Below are 23550 nucleotides of genomic sequence, written 5' to 3' on the forward strand. Positions count from 1 at the left end.
AAGGGCCCTTCCGTCTTAGCCTCTCCCTTCTTAGGCCCTGTCTGAAGCTGGCAACCAGAGTCAAAAGCTAAGGAGGGCTTTACAGCCTCTCTGCAAGGATGCCTCTCGTACTTGCCTGTGATTAGCCTGCCTGTATCCCATTGGCTGGAATTTAGTGGCACGGATGGCTTCAGCGGCAGGCATCCTGGCCACCATTGAATCTGTCTGTAAGCTTCCTTGGCTTTATTTGATCAAGTGCTACTGCAAATCGCTTCACAGGGTGACTCTGTGGCCTTGATATAAATGAGGTGAGCCGGGCTCCAAGCCAGCAAGGCCCACGACAACATTTACTAAAGATTTGAAAACCTCTGTGTATGAGAAGGCTGGGGCCTGCTGACCAACCCTTCCCAGAGGTGCAAGGATGAATGCATTCAAAATTGCCGCAGGAGCCATTTCTAAACAGAGTGCTACATCAGCTGGCTGGGCTAATCCTGTTACACCATCACTTCCGATCTTTAACGACCTGGGCTTTTTTCCCTTATACTCTTCCTTCCTAGAATTATCTGACTTACGTTCACACTAGAGGAGGGCACTTTCATGAAAAAACACGATGGCAGTTTAACTCCAGATGACTTGTGTTTGTAATTCTAAAATGCACGGAAAAATCAGGAAACTGCTGTAGAGCAATATGCGATCTTACATTGATTTACTCCTAGCTGTTCTTTCATCTGTACAAAGTTAAGATATTAAGACCGAAAAGCATGAAATTAAGGGTTTTTTTTTAAGTACTCTAAAAATAAGATATTTTTCCCCTTGTTAGGGCACAGGCACAGATGAAGATGCCCTGATTGAAATCTTAGCAACCAGGACAAGCCGGCAGATGAAGGAGATCTCACAGGCCTATTACACAGGTAACCTTGGTTTCTCCTCTTGCCTTTTCCACTGGTCACGTGCGTGCGAGCCAGGTTGCTTCTCCCAGCACCTTCCTTATCATAAGCATCTTGAGAAGGCAGGAGATGGGGAAATAAAGACACATCCTAACATGGACTGTGCGTTTGCAGGGCGAGTTAGGATGTGACCTGCCACATAGCAATGCTGTTAGCATCTTGCATTTGTAGCAGCATCGCTTCTAAGGACTCTGCCCTCAGCAATCACTTAGCTGAATCAACCATTTTAATCAACTATAAGAGTCTCCAATCATTGTGTATTCCTACTGTAAGTTAAAAAACCACTCAGATTCATGATTTTGGGTGTGGGAAATTTAGCAAGCCATTCGATTGATGATTTTGGGTGTGGGAAATTTGGTAAGCCATTTTGAGAAAGTGCTGGATCTTTAGGTTTGATATAGCTGGCCCATGTCCTAAAAGTCTGTTAGCTCTGCATTAAAAATTAGAAAGTTGCCACAGTGTAATTTGGACTCTGCTTAGGGGTGGTACGATCCACAGGTGAACCTCAGTCACACGCTCAGAGGTTCCCAGGCCACACATACCAATTGCCTACAAGCCCAGGGTTTTCACAGCCCTTTCAGATTAGATAGCTCCTTAGAAGGCTTTCAGAAGTATAGAAAGTGCAATACTCCCAAGGACAGGTTTGTTACAAAGGGAGTGAATCATGGCCCTCCAGATGACAAGCCGCATAGATGTCTGAGAGTCTCCAATGTGGAACTTCGACCCTCCTGGCTGACACACTGATGAGTGTATCACCACAGGGCATGCTCACTTGAACATTGATAGCCATTGTTTTTTTTTTTTTAAATCAGGGCTTGCTACTCAGATGAGACTGAGTAAATCATTGTCCCTATAGCTGAGCTCAGCCCGTAGCCTGCCCTCAGAAGTTGGGATGACTATGTCATGTGACTCAGAGCTTCACCTTCTAATCGTAGGGCTGGTCTTCCGAATCTTGCTGCTCTCTATTCTTGGTCATCTTATTAGTAAAACTCAAAAGAATACCAAGAATAAGAGACTTAATTGCCAGAAAAAGAGTTCAAGGATTTGTCCCAAGAACCAAGGACCAAATACACAACAGCTCACAAAGCTCTCTAGGTACCTCCATGTTTTCTAAACTTGTGTTTCTAAGAGGCCCACTTTTTCTGTAAAAAGCCCACTGAAAGGGGACTCCTGGGCTCCAGATGGGAATTAGAAAGGTTATTTTGAGAAATTCTCATTAAACGATAGATGCCTAAATAATAGGTGACTAATTTGTTACTGATGCACCAATTAGGGTCCAGTCAGAAAACCCCAAACAACACCAGGTATTTTAACAGGGAGTTTAATAGAGATAACTACATCAATCCTTTTGGAAAATGGAGGGGAAAAAACACAAAATGGAAAATGGAGGGAAATACACCAAAAACCTCCCAAGTTAAGGACTCTGTGGCCCAGAAGTTGGAGTTATCTGAAACTGTGAGTTCGGGAGAAGACAACCACCTGTCAGGTGTTAGGGCCCCCAGGAACTCAGAAGGGAAGCTTGAGGAAGGGTTCAGATGTCTAGGAAGAGAACCCCACTTGTCTGGAGCCGGTCCCTGCAGAGGCCATGCTGCCCCTCAGGGTACAGCAAAGGCGGGTAGGCAGCATGCATGTGTTTCCTTTCCCTGCCCACGGGTCTCCCTTCACTCCCAGCTATTAGGGAAACTTAGCAGGAAGCACAGGGACTTGAGGTAGATGAGGGAACTGGTTAATAATAGGCAGAAGTGGGTACATAATTAGTGTTTCTAATACTTGATAAGGTTTTGGGCTTGCTAGATGACGTCAGTGGGTAAAGGCACATTCCTCTAAGCCCAACTCCAGGGACTCACATAGCAGAAGAGGGCTTACTCCCAGAGTTCTCCTCTGGCCACCACACATGGGCTGTGGCACATGAATGCAATAAGGGGTATAAAGTTGTTGTGGCCTCCTATGGGACTCCAGTACAATGTGAAATGGTGACCCATCCATAAGAATCTATCAAAGCAGGCCATCAACTTGGCCTTCATATAAAAGCAACAAGTTGTCCGTTTACACAGTGTCTCGGTAATCTAAATAAACAGCTGAGAGCCAGGCTTTTCCCAGCATTCTAAAGTTACCGCTGTAGGGAAGAGTGCCAACTCAGGGGTCATGAACCCGTAAGTCCTAGTTCAGGCTCCTCCCACTGCAGCCACATCCTCATCCTCCTTCCCTGTTACGTTTCAAAAGGCACGGGGCACTTGTCGGCTGTGTTGGAGTCATTTTTTTTTTTTTTGCCTATTTCCTTTTTACTGTAACTACTGGTACCCATTGGTTGTACGTCTTAGTGAGTCTTGTCGTCATGTTTTCGTACACTCGTGTGTTGGGCAGCCATCATGGCCACACTTGCTTCTTCTGCTATGTTCATTTTCATGTTTTAATTGTCCAACTTCCTGCAAAGTATGTGATGAAGGAGGAAGGCAGGGGAGACTGCCTCGCATGAGTACTTAGTCTTATCTAGATAAGTCTAAAATTACAAAATACGCCTGACTTGTTTTTAAACTTAAAATTCCCTCTCCAACTGGACTGTAGAGTGGGACAGCAATATTATGACTGGTAGGCATAAATTAGCACCATTAAGATAAATAATTTATGTCTCTAGTGGCTTTTATTTGTGTGGATTTCTTTGAAAATGATCGGCTTCATTAAATTTCATTTTATTAAGTTTTGCTGAGGAAATTTTTGCTGTTACGCATCCAGTGACTTTCTGTAATTGTCTTCTACTGATTTAAAGATGTGGAAAGTTTATATGGTTTTATTGAAAATGTCACCGATCAGATTCATATTGCCACCTGGTGTCACTTCCATCCAGATCAGCATTAGCAGCAAGGGAGTCATTTCTCCACAGAAGCAGAGCAGACATTTTAAGTTGTAGGCAAGGCGGGAAATGTTGCCCGGTGGCAGTGCTCTTGCCGAACATGCACAACAAGACCCCGGGCTCAATCTCTAACACTATAAAAAAAAGAAAAAGAAAAATCAAAGCTGGAGAAATGGCTCAGATTTAAAGAAAATTTGCAGCTCGTGCAGGCAACCCAGGCTCAGTCCCCAGCACCCACATGGTGGGTCACAACAATGTAACTTCAGTTCCGGGGTTCGAGGGGGGGCTCTGACCCCTATTCTGACTTGTGTGAGCACCAGGCATGTACACCATGTATCTACAGGCAGGCAGGCAAAACACTCATACACATAAAAGAAAATAAATAAATCTTTTAAAAGGAGAATGAAAGGAAAAGTGGGCACAGTTTACCATTTGCCATGTGAAAGGGTCTACATCCACTGTATACAAAAATATGTAAGTACAAAGCTGGCATTGGTTAAGAAAAAATTGTATTTGGGCAGATGGCATTCTTCATTTTTGAGCCATGTTAATTAATAAAATCTAAGAGTATTTCTTAAAGTGAAGCGTAGGTTCAATAAAACTAAACAACAGTGGCTTTGTACATAATCGATGCTGAATTCTGTTATGTGTAGAGGTTGGGAGAGTGGCAATTCTAGGCTGGTATGATAGTTTCTAAAAGCTTCCGGTGACTCGGGCTCCCACCCCTCATACTGATGGACAGCTGCCTAAGACTTGGGTCTCAACCCACATAGAGGCAGAATCAAAGAAGTAAAGGACAATGCTGGCTACAGCTCGTCCCTCTGGGTAGATTTTCCAGCAACATCATCCGTGCCTAAGTGTGATGGAGAACCAAGTGACTGGGCTGCACCTAGCAGAAAGGGCGCTGGGAGCCCGGCTTCAGGCTACCTGAATGACCTCTGCTCATGGTTGTGAAGGAAGAATAAGCCTGAAGGCCAACTAACAGACTCCCGCCCTGGCTCTTCTTTGGAGCCACTGTCAGATAAAACAAAGCACAGTCTGAGCCAGAATCTGACCCAGAACCGCAGCTCTTCCTCTCGTTTGCCTCCACCCCGCACTGGCAGAGCCCCAGGAAGTCAGTGCAGAGGAGAGCAGCGCCCTGAGCTCTGTAGTCCTAGGCTTCATCTCCTCAGCACTCAGTCTCACCTTATCTGGTTTCAGCATATAAGAAGAGTCTCGGCGATGACATCAGCTCCGAAACGTCGGGAGACTTCCGGAAAGCCCTGCTGACTTTGGCAGACGTAAGGTTTTATTTCTTATTATTTCCCTCCCCTTTGTGCCCCCCCCCCCCCGCCCTGCCCCAATAAGCCTCATGCTCAGAAATCATTTTCCAGGGACTTAGCAAAACCTAAGACAGTGAGGTTTTCATTTTTCTGTGAAACAATTCGTTGTCGTTGCATTTGCCTTACATAGTGATGTAACCACAACAAAAAGACTTGGTTTGGCTCAGATCAGTCTGTGGATTACAAGTGTCTGTCTCCACTGAGAGTCACGGTGTGCTGCTCTGATATGCCACCCACATAAGCTCAGAATTGCTCGTTTGGGGGCATGTTTGCATGTTTAGGACACAGAGTTCTTCTGGGTTTCAAAGAAAACTTATTTTGTTAAAAATTAAGTGAGAAGAAGACATAAAAGGATTCGCCTTAGAGCTGGGTAGTAAATCCAGGGGAAATGTATCTGTTTCAGGCCCTTGTCCCTCTTTCCTTGGAAAAGACATTACGTGAGCAAATGAGGCCACTGCTTGCGTTGCCTGGAAGGTTTATGATTTTATTAAAAAATTCAGGAGGCCAGTCACAGTGCTGCAGTAGGTAAAGGTGCCTTGCAACAACTCTGGCACCCAGGGTCCAATCCCGGGAACCCACAGAAAAGTGGCTAGAGAGACTCACCGCCCTAAAGTCAACCTTTGACCTCCACACTTGCACTGTGGTGCTCCCACACACACACATACACTACTAATAGCATTAGATAATTTGCATTTTTTAAAGATGCTAAAGTCAGGGCTAGAGAAATGGGTCAGCAGTTAAGAGTACTGCTGGCTGTTCTTCAGAGGACTGGGGTTAGAAGGAGTCTCACACTCACGGGTTGGCTCACAATCACCTGTAACTCTAGTCCCAGGGGATCCTGTTCTCTCTTCAGGCATGTGTGTGTATGCACCAGACATGCCCTGTGCACAAACACACATGCACCTTAAGTACCCATACACCTAGAAAACAAGATGGCAAAGTCAAGGATGAGACATAGTCACAGGCTTGTATAGAGAGGATATGATTAAAGCCCCGCCCCCTCATCCCCCCCCCCCCCCATCACCGAGGCGGCTGATTTACACAGCTCCTGATGTGTGAGAAAATCCCAAGTGGCTCAGCATGACGCCTGAAGCAGCGCTTGCCAAAACGAGGCACTATGCTGCTTGGAAATAATTTATCCCCATTATAGCTTCAAGTGCTTTAACTTCCTAAAACCTCAGGAAGGTGGAATCTACAAAGCGGCAGCGGCAGGCATGGCCTCAGCGGTGCGCGTCCCGGTGCGCATCCACAAGAAAGCAGGAAGATTGGCGCTCCAAGGCTGGTTTCGGAGCAAGCAGTTGGGCCCGCCTGCTGCTGAATGGCTTTGTGTACCTGAACAAGTTACTTTAAGCTTTCAGGAATTCCTGGTCATACCTGGGAACCATACTTTAGACAGCTATTAACCCCTTGAGGTGTTGTGAAGATTAGAAGAGATTAAGTGGGGCGCTGGCTGCCGGGAAAGGAATCAGTACATTAGGGTTTACTCAAACGTTCTATGGATTTTAACAAATACATGAACGCGCCTATCGTCACAATTTTCCATGAAGAATAGTTCCACTGCTCCAGGAAGCCTGTCTTCTGCCTATTCGTATCGCCCTTTTTTCCTTCCCACGAAGCCACCTCTATTTTTTTCTGCTTCTCATTTGCCTCTTGTAAAGTGTTCGGTAGTTGAAGTCAACCCCGCCCCCACCCCCCTTTTCAGACCAGCTTCCAACGCTCGGCCGTCCGCTGTTCTGTGTGGTTTGGAGACTGACCTATGGTAGCTGTGCTTTAGGTTTTTTGAATGATTGAGTTTCTTAAGGATACAGCAAGCCAAAGTAAAAGAATAATCAAAAGTAGCAGCAGAAGGATAGAAAAAAAAATCCTCAAATTGGGCACTCACGCAGCAGATACTCACTGGAGTGTCCCGATTGGGAGAATAACAGAAGGTAACATCAAACAAAGACCCAGCAAATGGGGATAGTCAGTTGGGACAGCCAACCAGAGCTCTGGAATGAGGATCCTGGGCGGGTCTTAGTGTTGGTGTGGCTTTCCAGGTCAAAGAACGATTGGTGAGTTGGCACAGAAAGAGAGCATCATCACAGCACCAGCACAAATGACAGGGATGCCCTGCTCAGTCACGCCAGAAAAAGTTCCTGGCACGGCAGAATGTTCTCTGTACAGTGAGCTTCGCCTTCTCTTTCTCACTGTAGGCATTGGAATATTATGGGATAAGTGATAGTTGCCCTCGGAGAATGTTTACTTCTTAGCTGTTCTCCAGGACAAGATGTTTTAGCACCCTCAGCTGCTTGCTGTTTTTCCCTGTCCACATACAGAGTCAGGGGACCAGTCTGACCCAGGACAGGGACATCCGGAGGACACTTGACATAAACATGCTAGAACTGAACTTGGAGGGGCCGCCCTGCATCCAGAGACAACTCCTCAGTGGTCTCAAAAGGCACATGTCACTTTACCAACATAGTGACTATTGCATATGCCTGGAAGGTTTCTTCGTACACACACACACACACACACACACACACACACACACACACACACACTTAACTGGCCAGCTTGTGTCTATTTTTACTGAATAATATTGTGTTGAGTAAACTGTTTATCAGTTGAAGGGCGTCTTGGTTGCCATCAAGTTTTGTCGATTATAAATAAAACATCAGTTAGATATTTATGGGCAAGTATTGTATGGGCATGTGTCCATCTTGCTTAGATAAATGTTGAGGGTCATACTGTAAGACTATACCCAGCAATGTAAGAAACTGCTGCATGGTCCCTGAAAGTGCTCGCACCATTTCACATCCCCACTAGCAATGTCTGTAGAATTGCTATTGTTTCTGGTCTTTCCCAGTTTTTGGTGTTGCCAATGGTTTTTGAGTTTAATCATAATTTACAGGGACATGATGAAAACATCTTTCCATATGCTTCCTTGCTATCTATACATCTTCTTTGGTGAGATGTCTCCTTGGATTATTTATTCTCTTTAATTGGGTTGTTTGTCATCTTCTTACTGAGCCTCAGAGGTTCTTTATATTTTTTGATCATTTATCTCTTATCAGATATGTTTTATAAATATTTTCTGAGGACCTGGTTAGTGTGCCCTGCTACATTGACTACCCAATGGCTGAGACAAACCTAGAGGAAAGAGTGCATGATTTTCCTCTGTTACGGCGAGTGCGTGGAAAAATCTACCAAGAGGAACCGCTGGGTGGAGCACTGCGTCCTTAGAGGATTGACATTGTTTTTATCATCTCTGTTGGTTTAGGGGAGAAGAGATGAAAGTCTAAAAGTGGATGAACATCTGGCCAAAAAAGACGCCAAGGTCAGTAACAGCCAGAAGAACAGCTCTTTTATCCCCACCCCGACCTGAAAGCCTGTCCTCTCCTGCCTTGTCCCTGGAGACCAGTGTCACCCAGCCCCAGCCTCTGCCTCCCATTGTGGTGTTGATTATCCACCATTGCAACCGCCAGGTCCTACATTTGACCTTCAGGTTTGAAGTCTTCTACGAGGGAAAGGTGTAGGTGACAGATGATTTTATTGGCCGCTAAGATCAAGTAAAACTCCCATCCTTCTATCCTGTTCCCTCGAGTAGAGAAAGAATTGCCTCGGTGATGGATGATGACACATGGGGCTTCTTCCATTTGTCAACAGGTCCTCTATGATGCCGGCGAGAACAAATGGGGCACAGATGAAGACAAGTTCACTGAGATCCTGTGCCTGCGCAGCTTCCCTCAGCTGAAACTAAGTATGGACTCGGTCATTCTGGCTCTGGGTTGTTTTGCAAAATGTCTTTGCAGTTTATTGTAGAAGCACCTTAGGAAACCAATCGGAGAGGTGTCGTTTTACCTCAGGGCAGTCGTGACGCTCTTTTTCGTCTGGTCCTGAAGACTGAGTAGGCCTTCTGCCCTGTGAGTGGCAATAGGTGGGGGTGGGGTAGACGGTTGGGCAATCCTGCAGCGAGCAGGAGATGGTTGCCAGACTTCAGGCTTCTACTATACCTCTCTTGGTTTGCCACCTTCTAGAATAACCACACACTGACAGGGACTTTCATTGATTAATGGTGATGAACAATGGCTTTTCTTCTGATGGGAAAGGAAATGGGAGTGGGGGACAATCCTGCTGCTCTTCTCAGACCAGTGACTGAGGCCCACGCAGTCTCTCCCTCATGTGGCTCCCGAGTGAGCTTTTCCAGACACACCCAGAGCCCCATTTAGAGTGACCATATTCTGACAGTGGCTGCCAGGTGCCAGTTTAGAAAGCCGCTGCAGTGCAGGGCTAAGCTCACTCTGAGCTAAGGAAACAGAAAGGCCTTGCTGTGACTTTTAGTTCAGAAATTGCACTGCTTTAACTTGGACAGTGATTTTGGTGCCACGATTGTGCCCTGTGATGGTGGGTTTACTGAGGTCTTTGTTTGAAAACAGAGGTAGGCTGACCCCTGTATGTCTTTGCAAATTTTCTTGCTTTCCAAATGCGTCGGCTGGACAGGTGTGGTGGCCCATGCTTTTAATCCTAACAAAGGCAAGAGATATCTCCAAGTCCCGGGCTACCTAGGGCATCAAATAGGAGACTCCCATCTCAAAATAGGGGGTGTGGGGGGGTGGGAAACAGCAACAAAAACCTTGCCGAAAAATGTACTTGGCTTATGAAATCTTCTTGTACACCTGATGACATAGGTTTTACTTAAGTCAAATACTGATCAAGATATTTGGATGCCTCCTGGTGGGTATGAAGAGGACCATCCTGCCTTAGAGAATGATTCCCCCTGCACAGGAAAATACAAACCCTCCTAGATAGGGCTGGTGAAGTGGTTCCTCAGGCGAAGGCACTTGCCACCAAGCCTGACCACCTGAGTTTGGTCCTTGAAATCCAGGGGTGGAAAGAGAAAACTCAGTAAATTGTCCTCTGACCCCTTTGTAGGCGCGCGCGCGCGCACACACACACACACACGCCAGAAAATTCATATTAAAAATGTCTTAAGAAGTCTTCCCAGTTAACATTGTGTGTGCGACACCTTATTTCCTAGCACTGCCATAATTCTAAAATAGATAAGTTATTTGTCACAGAACATTTCAAGCTCTTTTAAACTGCTTTGAGCTGGGAGGGGAGAAGGGAAAAACAGAAGAAATGGTCTAAGGAGTTCAGTCTTCATTGTGTTCAACTTTTGATGGCTGAGGTTCTGCGCTTGCTCATTGACCTGCTACATCGGACATTTTAAAATGTGAAATGTATTCAAGCGTGGCCCTCTAGGATGCTTTAAATGTTTTTACGGTGCTTTTTTTTTTTTTTTTTTTTTTTTTTTTTTTTTTTTTAGCATTTGATGAGTACAGAAATATTAGCCAGAAGGACATTGAGGACAGCATTAAAGGAGAATTATCTGGGCATTTTGAGGACCTGCTGCTGGCCATAGGTAAGTCCTTGAGTATTAATCAATGGAACTATTTGTACTTCTCTGAAGTCCATGTCAAAGTGATCTAATTAGAAGAATCCTGACTGGTCCATCGGGGTGCTTCTAAAGACCCCAGCAGTCCATGGTACAAACAGTTGTCTCAACAAATAATGTTAAATAATTCCTGGGGAAGTTATCTGCTTTTTAATTTGTATTTGGCTTGTCATCATGGTTAGATTATACCCTCTTTGAGACATGAAATATCACACTCTACTGGCATTTTTATTGAGCCAGGTTGAAATTAATCGATTTGGTACTCCACTGTATTTGGTTACCTCTGCAACCTACCGGTGGCCTCCCAGATTGAATCCAAGGTCAGAGCTGTAGATCTCTTTCTCTTTGGTTGGATGATTGGGTGGGATTCAGGCTAACCCCATTCCCATGTAGACATGTAAATTAACGAGCGGTCAGTGATGCTGTTACACAGGCAATGAGGTCTCACGGTTGGTCTTCTCAGACACCGGGAGAACACCTCAAGAGCAAGGTGAGATCGAAGCACCAGGCACTACTCAAAAATAGGGGGGCGGGAATCTAGGCTACTTCTAGTTAGAGACACTGTAGAGCTGACTACACAGTTCCCCTGGGGATTGCCCAGACTCTGAATGTTCATCTTGTCGCCACTGGGAAGTCATTTCTAACATCCATTATAATAATTCATAGCACTTACAGTAAGATCACCGTAGCTGATCCCCATGGGTAACTTCCTCTTCCTGGACCTTGAGAATCATCTCCCAAACCCTAATTCCTCACCTCTGAAGAGTGACTCCTAGTTATGGTGCCTTAACTTTTATTTTTAAGCACTTCTGTGTGCTGGGCGCTATGCTCGACTTTTCACAAACATCAGCTCATCTGCACTTTGACAGTCCTTCAAAGCAGGTCCATCCCTCCTGGTGACTCAGCCAATCTCACTAGCCTATCCTGAGACAGTCATTTTAAAGGGAAATCCACCTGGGAGGGTGGAGATTTGGTCTTAAGCTGATGTTCGGTGCCCTTTTTTAATGGAACGAGTTATTTGTAGCCAAAGCTATTAATTGGTAGGCAGAGGCATTAGAGCTGACTGGGGGTTAAACTCAGGGAATTATCAGAAGAAGATGAGGTGTCAGCATGTAGATGAGTCAGAAACGTGGGTGTGTCTTCGGCACATAATTTTATTTTCTCCTTGGCTGAAGATAATTACTGTTCTGAAGTTTTGTGCAAATCTGACAACACAAGCCTTTGAAATCTAGGATTAGCAGCTTTTTTCTCATTGTAAGTAAAAGTCAGGAGTGATATTGACTCGGTTTCTATTAAATGAAACTAACTATTACTTTGCTTTTTTTTAAAAAAAAAATAAATCAAACAATAAACAGTTCACTGCGCGAGGAATACCCCGGCCTTTTTGGCAGAAAGACTTCACCGCGCTTTGAAGGTTGGTCTGGACCTTTCATATTGTACTCATAGAGAGCGTCCCTCAAAGAGAAGGAAAATACTGTTTAATATTGATGAGATGTCATATTCTTTTTCCACTTCAGTCAGTCTCTTTCTGAAGCTAAATTTTCTACTAATTTGCCTCGAAGTATAATAACTGTGCCAGCCAGGGTAGAAGAAGCTGGTAACGTATTGGTTCACTCATTTCCCTCACGTGTAGGAAGTAGGACTTGTGGAATGCCAGACTTCACACAGCCCCTGAAATGCCTGAACCCAGCTGAGTCTGCAACCTGCGCAGGATGCAGACGGCGCATGCTCTGTGCAGGATACTGATGACGCATGCTCTATTCATGTCTTCAGTCCCTATGCGAGGAAATGCTTCCTCGGTTCTTTAGTGGGCATTTCCTGTGGCTGTAAAGGTAATGTTCGACTGAACATCTCACCCACGCCACCGCCAATCCTGGCTCCTGTGTTCAGCCATCTCATAGGGTGGACCTAATCAGAACTGGCCTTATTCAGCTCTGGAAATTGAACTCCGCCTCCAAAGCCTTGTTACTTCCGCTTCAGCCACCTCCAGCTTCCTGCCATTCCTGGTTACCAATGCTCTTCCCACATTGGCATCTCTGTGTTCGTCTCTCTTATCTGTAGTGTTCCTCCACTTGAGTTGTGGCTGGCTTTTTCTCATCTCTTCAGGGCTCAGCTCAAATGTCTCCTGTTGACATAGGCCTGTAAGTGCCCATGATTACTTCCTGGGCCAAGGTCAACTGATGTGGCCGCGAGGAATTGAATCAGGCCAGTTGGAAGATCCCCAACAACACTGAGGCTGTGGAGGTTTTATTGAGAGCAATCAGGCTTATTATACCCTTATCAGAAACAATATATTGACAGTTGCCAGAATCAATACAATTGCAGGTGTCAGGATACAATGAAGTTTGCCAGCTGCACAGGGTATACAAGATCAATACCTGAGACCAATTGTCCTGTCAAGCTTTCATGCTGGTTTGACTTCTAAGGGAACATACAGAGAAACACAAAGCAGCCTGAAGGCTTCTCTACCTGCACAAGTGCATCTGTTTCTCGGGAAGTGGAAGTCACACAGTGCCCCAGGAGTCATGGAGTCTACCCTGAAAAACCTATGATGCATGCCTCGCAAGACAGCTAGGCCTAGCCAACTCTGTAGTTCCCTGCAAAGCCCTCCCTCTACTGACACTCTTTCCATTATCCTGTATTCTATTTCCCTGTGTCTTCCCTCATTCTTCTACTATTTATTAAAATTATTAGATAGTTTGCTATCTCTGTCTAATAGAAACTAAACATCAGGAAGACTAAATCTATTCACTGCCAGAGTAGAGTGCCCGGGTACATAGTAGATGTCCGACTGGCATTTGTTGGATACATTAATAAAGTCATTATTCACCTGAGAGCTACCTTGAAACACTTCACTCTCTTTCCCCGTTATTCCAACGGTACGTGGTAATTTTGACCAGCCACCCGCAAACATCTCACATAGTTGCCATGTTCTTTAGCTGCGGCCATCACTCCAGGTGACACCATGGCCATCTCTTTGTGTTATCGCTACGTGGCACCTGGCTGGGGCTCAGAGGGGCTCTCCTCTTACTCCCCTGCTTCTCCCCTGAAACCTGCACTTGATATTGCACGATGGGCCGTCTTTGAAAACAACCGCGGATAAGACCTAGCCTCAGCATTCTTAGTTTAGAATGGTGCAACAGTTCAGCTTTTGGAATGCAGTTCCGCTTTTATGTCGCGGCTAGCAAGGTCCAGGATTTCCAGACGCATCATTTGTCAATGTTCATTGACAATGTAAATGAATGGTGGAGTTTGGTTCTGAAGGAATGAAGAGGAGCTGCGGTGGCTGAATGTTTTGTGCACTGTAATCTGACATTTATAACTGAATATCTGCATGTCGTTGACTGACTTCTGAGGATTTCATGGCCCTTTCTTCCCAGGGTGCTGGGACTGATGAATTCACCCTGAACAGAATAATGGTTTCCAGATCCGAGATTGACCTTTTGGACATCCAACATGAGTTCAAGAAGAATTATGGCTACTCCCTATACTCAGCAATTCAAGTAAGTCTCCCCCAGAAACAGCAAGGCATAGCGTCCCTTTCTCTGTTGGCAATCTCTTTCGTGGTCCTTAAAACAGAGATAGGTCTGACTTAGATGTCTCTCTTCTTGTTATTGTGCTTTCTGAGTTTAAAATAGTTACACCAAAACATTCAAGTGGGAACTGAGAACTAACAAGATGGCTCGGTGCTTAAGAGCACTTGGGTGCTCTTGCAGAGGACTGGGGTTTGGTTCCCAGCACCCACACGGCAGCTCTCAACCATCAGCAACTCCAGTTCCAGAGGATCTGACACCTTTTCTGGCCTCTGTGGGCAATTCATGCACATGGTGCACAAACTTATGTAGGCAAAACACCCACTACACATAAAATTAGAAAGAAAGAAATCTAAAAAAAAAAATTTGTTAAAAATGGTGATTGTGTTCCATCTCTTAAATACTAAGAATATAACAGTGAGTCATCTTTTTAAAGCTTATTGGCCATAAATTTTCTCTTGAAAAATATGTGTGTAAATTGGTTGTCTTTTTTTATATTGCTGTGCTTTTACAAAAAATTATTGCAGCATTTATGGCAAAGTAAGGAAAGAGAAGTACATATTTTAAATTTTCCTTTAGTGAACTAGGCATGTATATCAGTATTAAACACTTATAGCATGTGCAAGGCTGTAAGTTTGGCCCCTACCCCAACAATAATAAATGTAATAATAATAATAATAATAATAATAATAATAATAATAATAATAATATGCCTTCTGTTGTACACAAAAGATGGCTGGTTCTGTAGGTTCAATTCCTTTCACTGCAGTATGAGGAAGGTCTCTCATGTTCAGTAGCTGTACGTCATTCCAGTGTTACTCCAATCTCATCAACAGATGTTTACAGTTCCTACCATGTACATATTCCGTTTCATGGGGTACAAGTGTTGGGGGAGATGGGTAAATGGCTAAGACAGATAAAAATATGTTTTTTTTTCTTGGCTCCCATTTCCTTGTTTTCATCAGACCCTCAGAATAGAGGGTTGTTTTGTACTCATAAATGACCCTTTGGTATTTTTATAGTCCGCAGGTGAGGGTTATAACTGAATGTATTTTCACGTCTTAAATGACATTTTTATTTATTTTTGCTGAGCTGTCTCTTTCTGTGTTTTTGGGCTCATTCTTCTTTTGGGTTTCTGTTGCTTTCTGTTAACTTCTAAGACCTTTTATTACATAAAGCAGATTATCTTTTTAAAATCTCATTATAAATATTTTCCCATTTCTCGGCTGAAGGCATTTTTCCCAAGCAGAACTTGTATGTGATATGTAATTGAATGTATCAATCTTTATAGTTTCCCGTTTTAAAAAATTCCCACTTTTCTGTCATTCTGGATGAGATTTTTTTTCTTAAATGTTTGCTATTCCTTTCTCTCTGTTTAAAGAGTGAACCCATGGCCACTGTTCTCAAGTCTCAGTGTACACAAATATATATGTAATAAATTAAGAATTATTAAGGAAGTGAGACTGGTAAAATTGATGAAATTGTTCAGAAAAAGAAACTTCTATACCATAAAACCTTGAGTTCAACGTCATAGCGGAAATGGAAATAGACCAGCTAGCTAATAAATGCTAAGGAACCAGCCCCAGGCCTTTCTCACAGTATTCTGTTGGGTCGATTTTCTGTTTTGTTTTTCTTTGTTTCATTTCACTTTAGCCCCACCCCCCCCACCCCCTCCCCACCCCCCGGTGATTTACAAAAGTCTGATAATTGAGAGAACTAATCTGGGGCCCTGAATCAATCTAGGCACAGACGCTGAGTAAGAATACCCAACCCTCCCAGTCACCCAGTGTAGAGTCTGGGGCTGGCTACACAAGGCCTTCACGGGCTGCCTGGCTTATTTACCTCTGAGTCTTTAGATACTCTACAAGCTATTAGGAAAATCAGCTTTGGAGACCCAGGCTGATACCTGCTAAGAAGCAGTGCCCAGGAGAGCTGGGACCAACAGGACAGCAACCAGTAGCCCGGCAGGAAACACCGAGAGCCCCAAGCTGGCAGCACACACCCCAGGCCAGTTGCAGGATTATTGTATACAGATCCTGATTCTTGGCTACTACACCTCCAGTCGCTAGGACTCTAAATCCCTGTTCCCTAAGGAATAGATGCCTAGCCATGGCCACTGGGAATGCCTAGGCTAGGCCATGTTCTGGTGCCACATGGAGTAGTTGGAGCCTTTCCTTCTACCCATAATGCATCTCTAGCCACAACAGACATCCTTAACCAGACACAGACATTGGCCTGGGCATCTCTAACCCCCTTGGGAGTATTCCAGCCTCAGGACCCATAAATGATTTTTTTTTTTAAAGAAAGGAATGAATGTATTCACTTTATCCAGCCAGCTAGATTTGCTCACTAAATTCTTTTGTGCTTTTAAAACCCGAGTCTTGGTTTTCTGCTAAACTTTGATGGAGAAAGACGCAAAGGTAAGTCAAAACCATAACTGATCTGAAAGAGCATCACCAGGCTCTGCCTAGAGCTTAGCGTGGGTTCTATTTGAATTGATCCTGGCACATTACAATAGTTTCCGTCATCATGGGGAGGTTCAATAACATTAGCCACATTGTACTTGCCGAGGCAGAAAAGCAGACCCATACGTTTTATAACAATTGTCAGTAACAAGGTTGACACACCAGGAGGGCTTTTGGTTCACCCTCAGCAAACCAGAAAATTAGATTAAGCTGTGGCTCTCCGTCCCACAGTGCTCTGGGTAATGGGGACTTATTGTATTAAGAAGCATTTAAGCTATTTGTAGTTTGATAAAAAGAAAACTCCATCACTGCAAAGTCCAGATTGTGATGTGATACGATATAGACTCCTTGCCTTCTCCCTCCCACACACATTCTCAGGTATTCTCACTCACGGTGTTTTGACTTACCGGTGGGATCTTTTAAAGATGGCTGTTTCTGAAACTCAGGAACCAGAATCCCATGTTATGTCCATCCTGATCTTTGATTCTGTCATCCTCTGCTGTCTCCTGTTATTCAGACATTCAACTCCTTGTTCACTCCTCTCGCGGTTGGTGATTGGTGAGGAGGAGAAGGAAAGGAAGAACATAGGTTAAAAACAAACAAACAAACTCGTCTTTTCCTGACAAGATGATTCGGGGGTAGTGACACATGCCTCACATGCCTCCCATGCTTTGGGAGTCGCTGAGGCAGGAGGATCTCTAGTTTAAGGACAGTCTATATTACATAGTTGAGGTCCTGTCTAAAAAAGATATTAATGGAAATTTAGACGAGACTGAATGTTTCTTAGTCTTCCCTAGTCAGTAGTAAAAAGTGCTCTATAAAGGCACTATAGTAACTACTTGAGTGATCTCATAGCATATAGGATAGACTTCATATGAAGGCTTAAGGTAGGCATTAACATAGCTAATAACTGGAATCTAGCCGTGTCCTAAATGTGCAGTATGGAGGATGGAGACATAGAAACTGGGGCTGGAGAGATGGCTCAGTGGTTAAGAGCACCACCTGTTCTTCCAGAGGTCCTTAGTTCAATTCCCAGCAACCACATGATGGCTCACAACCCTCTATAATGTGATCTGATGCCTTCTTTGGCAGATAAAGCACTGATATACAATAAATAAAATAAATAAATCTTTAAAAAAAGAAACTGACAAAAAAGCTATGTTGAGATTAGAAAAGGAATATTTCCTAGAGGAATAGGTTTTGAGTTTTCCTATCAGGTCAACAACATGAAGTGGGTGCCTCCTCTGGAACTGTGCTGGTCAACGGGGTCCTAGGATGCATCCTAGAAAGAGACTCATGGTAAGAGTCCAGAGGAAAAGAAACCTTAATTGCTTAATTAGAAAAATTGATCCTAGGGATTGCTCAGGCATAACATAGTGAAATGAGTTCACCCAGAGTTCCAAAGTTGGGGGGCAATCTGTGCTGTTTTCATCTAATCACAAATATTTACTTCATGAATGCTATGTACCAGACTCAGGGCTGAAATGATAGGGAGAAAATGTTTTGTTCCCATGAAATTATAAATATGGTAAAAATCACTACTTAAATAAGAGAGAGACATGGTGCTTAAAGATCATCTACTGGGAGGACTTGATTGACAGGAAAGGCCCTTATGGGAAAATGATGGTTCTGATCTGGAAACTGAGTAGGAATAGCAAGGGGATGGTTGCGTCTGTATGGAGCTAGTTGGCCATTCTTATGAAGGAACTGCAAATGGACAGATCCTGGGGTAGAAGAAACAATGGAAACAGGGTAGAGGGGCTAGGCCATGCAGGGAATCCCTGGCACATTGAAATAGTCCTGTCTTTAGCATCAGGATTGTGAATTCAGTGAGAATGTCATGCAAGAGATAAACTTGATTGCTAAAGATTCTGGTGACTGTGAAGAATGACTTAAACAGGGACTCGGAGAGATACGGAGTGGTGAGTTAGGGGCTGTCGCTGGGATGGGAGGCTGTGACACAGCCACAGTGGAGTACACATGAATAGGGTGGTAGTCATACAAACAGAGCAGAGGCTCAAGAAGTACTTAGGACTTGATAAGAGAAGTGAGGGAAAGTTCAAGGATGGCACCCAGGGTTCTACCTCAGGAAGTAGCAAGAAGTTCCATTTCCCACGAGAGGGTGAGAGAAGAGGGTCTCTTCTTTGGGAAAGTGTGAGGAAGTTCCTGGTCTTGCATGTCGGGCTTGGGATGTACTGGGAGTCAGTACCTGAAAGAGTCAGTGCAGCTGTTGCTCCTGTGGGTAGATTGTGAGAGTCGGTGTGGTAGGTACCTTCTGTTGCTGTTATCAATACTCTGAGTGAAGTAACTTCAGGAGTCAGGCGTGGTGGCACATGCACTTAATCCCAGCACTCAGGAGCAGAGGTGAGCAGATCTCTGTGAGTTTGAGGCATGTTTCATCTACATAGCAAGTTCCAGACCACCAGGAACTACACGAGTCTCTCCCCTCCCCCTCCCTCTCTTTCTCTCTCTCAAATAAATAAATAAATAAACATTCTAACTAACTAATTAACTTAAAAGATAAAGAGTTCACCTTTGATCCAGGGGATACGGCCGATACTGCTTCTAACAGATACCATGTTAATATAACAGGTCAAGCTATAGCTAGAGGTCTCTGATTTTAAAAAGGCTTGGTGCTTCAATTGTGAAAAATACGGTCATTTGCAATGAGACTGTGACCAAACCTAAAGGCTCAGATACCAAAATGTCCGGTGTGTTATTTTTGAGAAATGCAGTATTGTGTACCAAAAATGTCAACAAGCTATTTTTAGGAGTAATGGCTCTTCTAAATCTCAGACAGAAAGAATACCTAGGCTTCTCAGGGTGTGTGTGGGATGCAGCAGAGGCTGCCATTGGGTTCAGGGATGCAGATCCAAAAGAGATATTCAAGACAATTTTTTTTTTAACCATCAGGAAATGGCATTGGGGCTCTGGCTCAGGCCCACAGCAAAAATTACAAGCTGTTTTAATCAAAGAGTAACATACAACAAAGAAGAAGAAAAAAAGAGCTAGAATCAATATTGCTCTACTAACTTTAAATTTTCTGTATGTTAATAATAAAGGAACAAACAACAGCAACCAAAAGACACTGGGTTATAGGGGGGAAAAACCTGTGAACTTAAATACTATAAGGATGTGTTAACATCAGAATGGAAGTCAGCAAAAGTTTTGCGTTGGAGGTGCAGACTTGCTTATATTTCCACGGGAAGTGATCAAAACTGATCCTGAAAACCCTGGCCACTAACCAGAAAAGCACTTATTTCATTGAAAATGTCTCTGTTTCTAATTTCCACCTCACATAACACAATTGATGGCTTAAAACAGAAGGGGAGAAATATAGTGGCAATTCTGGAATTTTGGGTTCTTTTTTAAAAATGTGGAAATATAAGAATGTTCATTTGTTTGTTTGTTTTAATCCTAGGTATGCTTTGTACTGTCCAAAGACCCTATGATTTTCCTCATGCTTTAGCATAGCCATTGTTTTGCCAGCTGCAGATAATTTCTGTGATTGTGTGGCATTCGGAATTCTGAGAACTCTTCCCAGGGTATATAAATGCCAGGGCCCCAAGAGTCAGGGTGGGTGGTTGCTGGTCATTCAGGGAGGTTGAGGTTTGTTAGTAGCCATGCTCAAAGAAGAAACAAAAGGAAAGAGATCAGATCCAGGGATCTCTCTATCTATATTTCCCCTCTATTCTTTCTCTTCTACTTAGTGATGGAGGGTGAGACCGGGGTGGGGGCAAAGGGTGGGAAAAAGAAGAATATACAAAGCAGCAAAGACCAGCTACACATCATGGCATGGGAGACATGGCAACAGGCAGTGGGAGGTTGGTAGAGGAGCAGAAAGTTGGCTGATCACTATTATCTGTACTCAGAAAGCAGAAAGAATAACAAGTGAGGCCATGCTGGGAAAAAAAAACTAAACTAAAAGTGTTTGTTGCTTCCTCCGGTTAGAAGGAGCCTAATGAATCTGATCAGCTTAAGGGACTTCCTGAAGGTATTTTTTGAGTTGTTTACCTTCCCACATAAGGAGCTTCCCTGCAGGATAGAATTTTCGAATCTCTTAGGAAACTGTGATATAACAGGAATGGGGCAGGGGCCAGGCTCTCTGATTTGAGGGCACTTCTCTTTAGCCTCTGCAATTGTTACGTTGGGATTAGGAGATTAGGACAGTTCATATTCTACTGAGTAGAACGTTTGCAAGAGTTGCAATGCAATAGTTAATACAAGATAAACTTTCCCTTCAAGCTTTTTATACTGGAAATTCAATCCAGGGTCTTATGCATGTTCAGCACGCTATAGACCACCGAGTGACACCCGCAGTTCCCCCGTGATAAATGTTTGAATTGCAAATAGGAGTGTCGGTTAACATTGATTCTTACTAAGCTACAGTTTTAGAGGGTTGTTTGTTGTTGTTGTTGTTGTTGTTTTTGTTGTTTTGTTTTGTTTTTAGCAGCTAATATGTGATGTCATGTAAGTTTTGAAATCTTGTACTCTTTAAAGCCCTCGTTGAAATTTGGTTACACTACTGCATGAGGGTTTAAACGTTGTGCACTGCAGAGAACACACTAGGCTGGAGCACAACTGTACTCAAGTGTGAACGAATGAAGACCCTGCAGTGTGCCGTATTGAAGGGTGCGGTTCACAGGTCTCCTGCCCAAGTGACTCCCATGGCTCTATGGGGTCTGAGTCACCTCCAATCCCCTCATTATTTATGGTGTGTTTATTCCCTGTTGGTCCTGTCCCCTGCAGTCAGATACTTCTGGAGATTACAGAGCCGTGCTCTTGAAGATCTGTGGAGAAGACGATTGAAGAAGATGGTTTCCAAAGGCTGCCTGCCCTGACAGCGGACCTCCTCAACAGCTCTGCTTACTGCTTTCATACCAGTGTTCCAAAGTGCAAGCAAATGCAAGACAGCCACCTGCCTGCCTGAGAGGCACCCTCACTGTTCCATGGAACAGTTGCTCTGTTATAGAGCAACTCATTCGTAGTGTAGAGGTTTATAAGGGAGATCCAACCTACAACTAAAGACCTACTATCCATCTTCTACGTTTCTTAGGAAGCTGGAATCTGTGTAGTTCAAAAGCATTAAACATAAACCAGGACACTAAAAACAGTTGCCTTTGCTAAATATAATTTGTGTATTTGTTTTCAGTAGCTACCGATACTGTATGCTGCCTCGTGCCAACTAATAACTTCCAAAGACACTTGTTGTAAGTGCTGTTGCTGCTTCTGTTGACTACTTTATTCTGCGCTCTAAGAAGCTAATAATGAAGTGGCACGGTGGTGCACACCTACAATCCCAGCACTTGGGGGGTGCCCACAGGAGGCGCAATGGTTTGGGGTCATCATTGTGAAGGTGCAGGGGGGTGTAAACAAGTCCACTAATGGCCTGGTTGAGGCTTGGGCTCAGGGAAGGAGAGTGGTGTCCTAAGCATAGTTGCCAGGGAAACGAGATAATGATGTCCTTACTGATGTTCAGCACAGGCAGGATCCGGGCAGGGAAGACAGAAGGATTGCTGGTGGATACTTACAGCACTCCTTGGGAACCTAAGAAACCAGTGCCCGAATGAGCCACTTGCCTCTCTCTCCTTCTTCTGTTGGGCGCAGCATCAGGCTCACTGTTAACATGGACCTCTGGTGCATGCCGGTGCTAACCTTCAGGCTTCCCCAGTCAGTACCAGGCTGCTCCAGTTCATAGATTCCCTCTTGCACCTGTAGCTATTATTTTTCTCTATAATCCATTAGATTTTTTCCCCTACTCTCATTCTTCTTTCTCCTCCCAAGAGCAGTAGCCATGACCTTTGACCGTCGGCCCTTCTCCCCTCTGCCCCAGAGATGTAGCCATGGCTATTTTGGAATTTCCCAAAGGCCTCGTGCTATTCTCTCTCATGTCTATAATAAAAAACCTTCTTTCTGTCCATGTATTAGTGATTTTTGCCAGCTCTCTGTGCCTTTGCTTAGAATCCCCCCACCCCCAAGGTTTCAGGACCAGATATAAGCGAAGACATAGTAAAGAAATCATGGAAATAGTCTCCATGAATGGAGAGAAAGCTTTTATTAGTAGTAAGAGAGTGAACAGCCAGAAACATCTGTAGGAGTCCAGAGCAGAGAGAGAAAGAAGCAGACTGGCCAGGGCCAGGATTAGAGCAGTGTGGGCATGGAAAAATAATGTGGGTTATAAGGTGTACACGGAGCTAAGGGGAGGGAAGTCTGTGAACCAAGGCAGGCTGGATGTTCAAAGAGGAGGAGGTGAGAAAAGCCAAGATGCTAGTGTGGGCTTTGAAATGCTTAATGGGTACATGTGGGTAGGGACTCAAGGAGCCTGGAGGCCATCATGGGTTTTTGATATGTAACCACAGGTATATACCATGGTAAGTGGCCCTTTCTGGAAGGTTTATAGAAGGAATCTCTTATATCTGTATGGAAGCATCACCTGTCAATAAAAAGCTAGTGGCCTATCGCTGAGGCAGGAAATAGGAGGCAGGACATCTGGAAGACAGAGGGGGTTCTGAGATAGAGCAAGGTACAACAGGTTCAGCCGGCAAGATGTGAGGAGTACAGGCACATGATACCTAAGCAGAGATAACCAGCCACATGGTCGAACATAGATGATTAGAAGAAGTTTTAAGCTAGTCAGAGAAGCTAGGCCTCTATGGCCTAGGCATTTTTTAAGTAATATTTTGAGTCTCGTGAATTTTTAATCTGGGAACTTGGGGCTGGGAGGAAAAAACACTGCAACACAGGTTCCTAAGGAATGCTTGGATCTAACATCCACAAAATTGTTTTATAATGAAGTGAAATATTTGAAAGAGTAATCATGGAAATGGAGAGATGGTTTATCAGTTAAGAGTGTTTCTTGCTCTTCCAATGAACCTGAATTCAGCTCCCAGCAGCTCATCACTACCTGAATCTCCAACTCCAGAAGGGTTGGGCCCTCGAGGGCACCTGGATTCAGGTGAACACATCCCCACATATACACGTAATTAAAAATAATGAAAATAAATCTTGAAGACAAAATG

At 44.1% G+C, this 23550-nt stretch overlaps 1 protein-coding gene across 2 annotated transcripts in view; it reads left to right on the forward strand.

The window, feature by feature from the left end:
* ANXA3 (annexin A3) overlaps positions 1-21489 on the forward strand; it is a 48058-nt gene extending 26569 nt beyond the window's left edge. For both annotated transcript variants that reach the window (XM_084760075.1, XM_084760076.1), the window contains exons 6-13: positions 800-890; positions 4978-5057; positions 8359-8415; positions 8745-8838; positions 10405-10500; positions 11889-11947; positions 13914-14036; positions 21281-21489. In XM_084760075.1, the coding sequence (XP_084616201.1) occupies positions 800-890; positions 4978-5057; positions 8359-8415; positions 8745-8838; positions 10405-10500; positions 11889-11947; positions 13914-14036; positions 21281-21340 (660 nt within the window). In that variant the 3' untranslated portion in view covers positions 21341-21489. The remainder of the gene's footprint in view (positions 1-799; positions 891-4977; positions 5058-8358; positions 8416-8744; positions 8839-10404; positions 10501-11888; positions 11948-13913; positions 14037-21280) is intronic.
* Positions 21490-23550: the final 2061 nt, after the last annotated feature.

This window comes from Acomys minous, assembly GCF_964271855.1.
Source record: "Acomys minous genome assembly, chromosome: 15".
Taxonomy (NCBI): Eukaryota; Metazoa; Chordata; class Mammalia; order Rodentia; family Muridae; genus Acomys; species Acomys minous.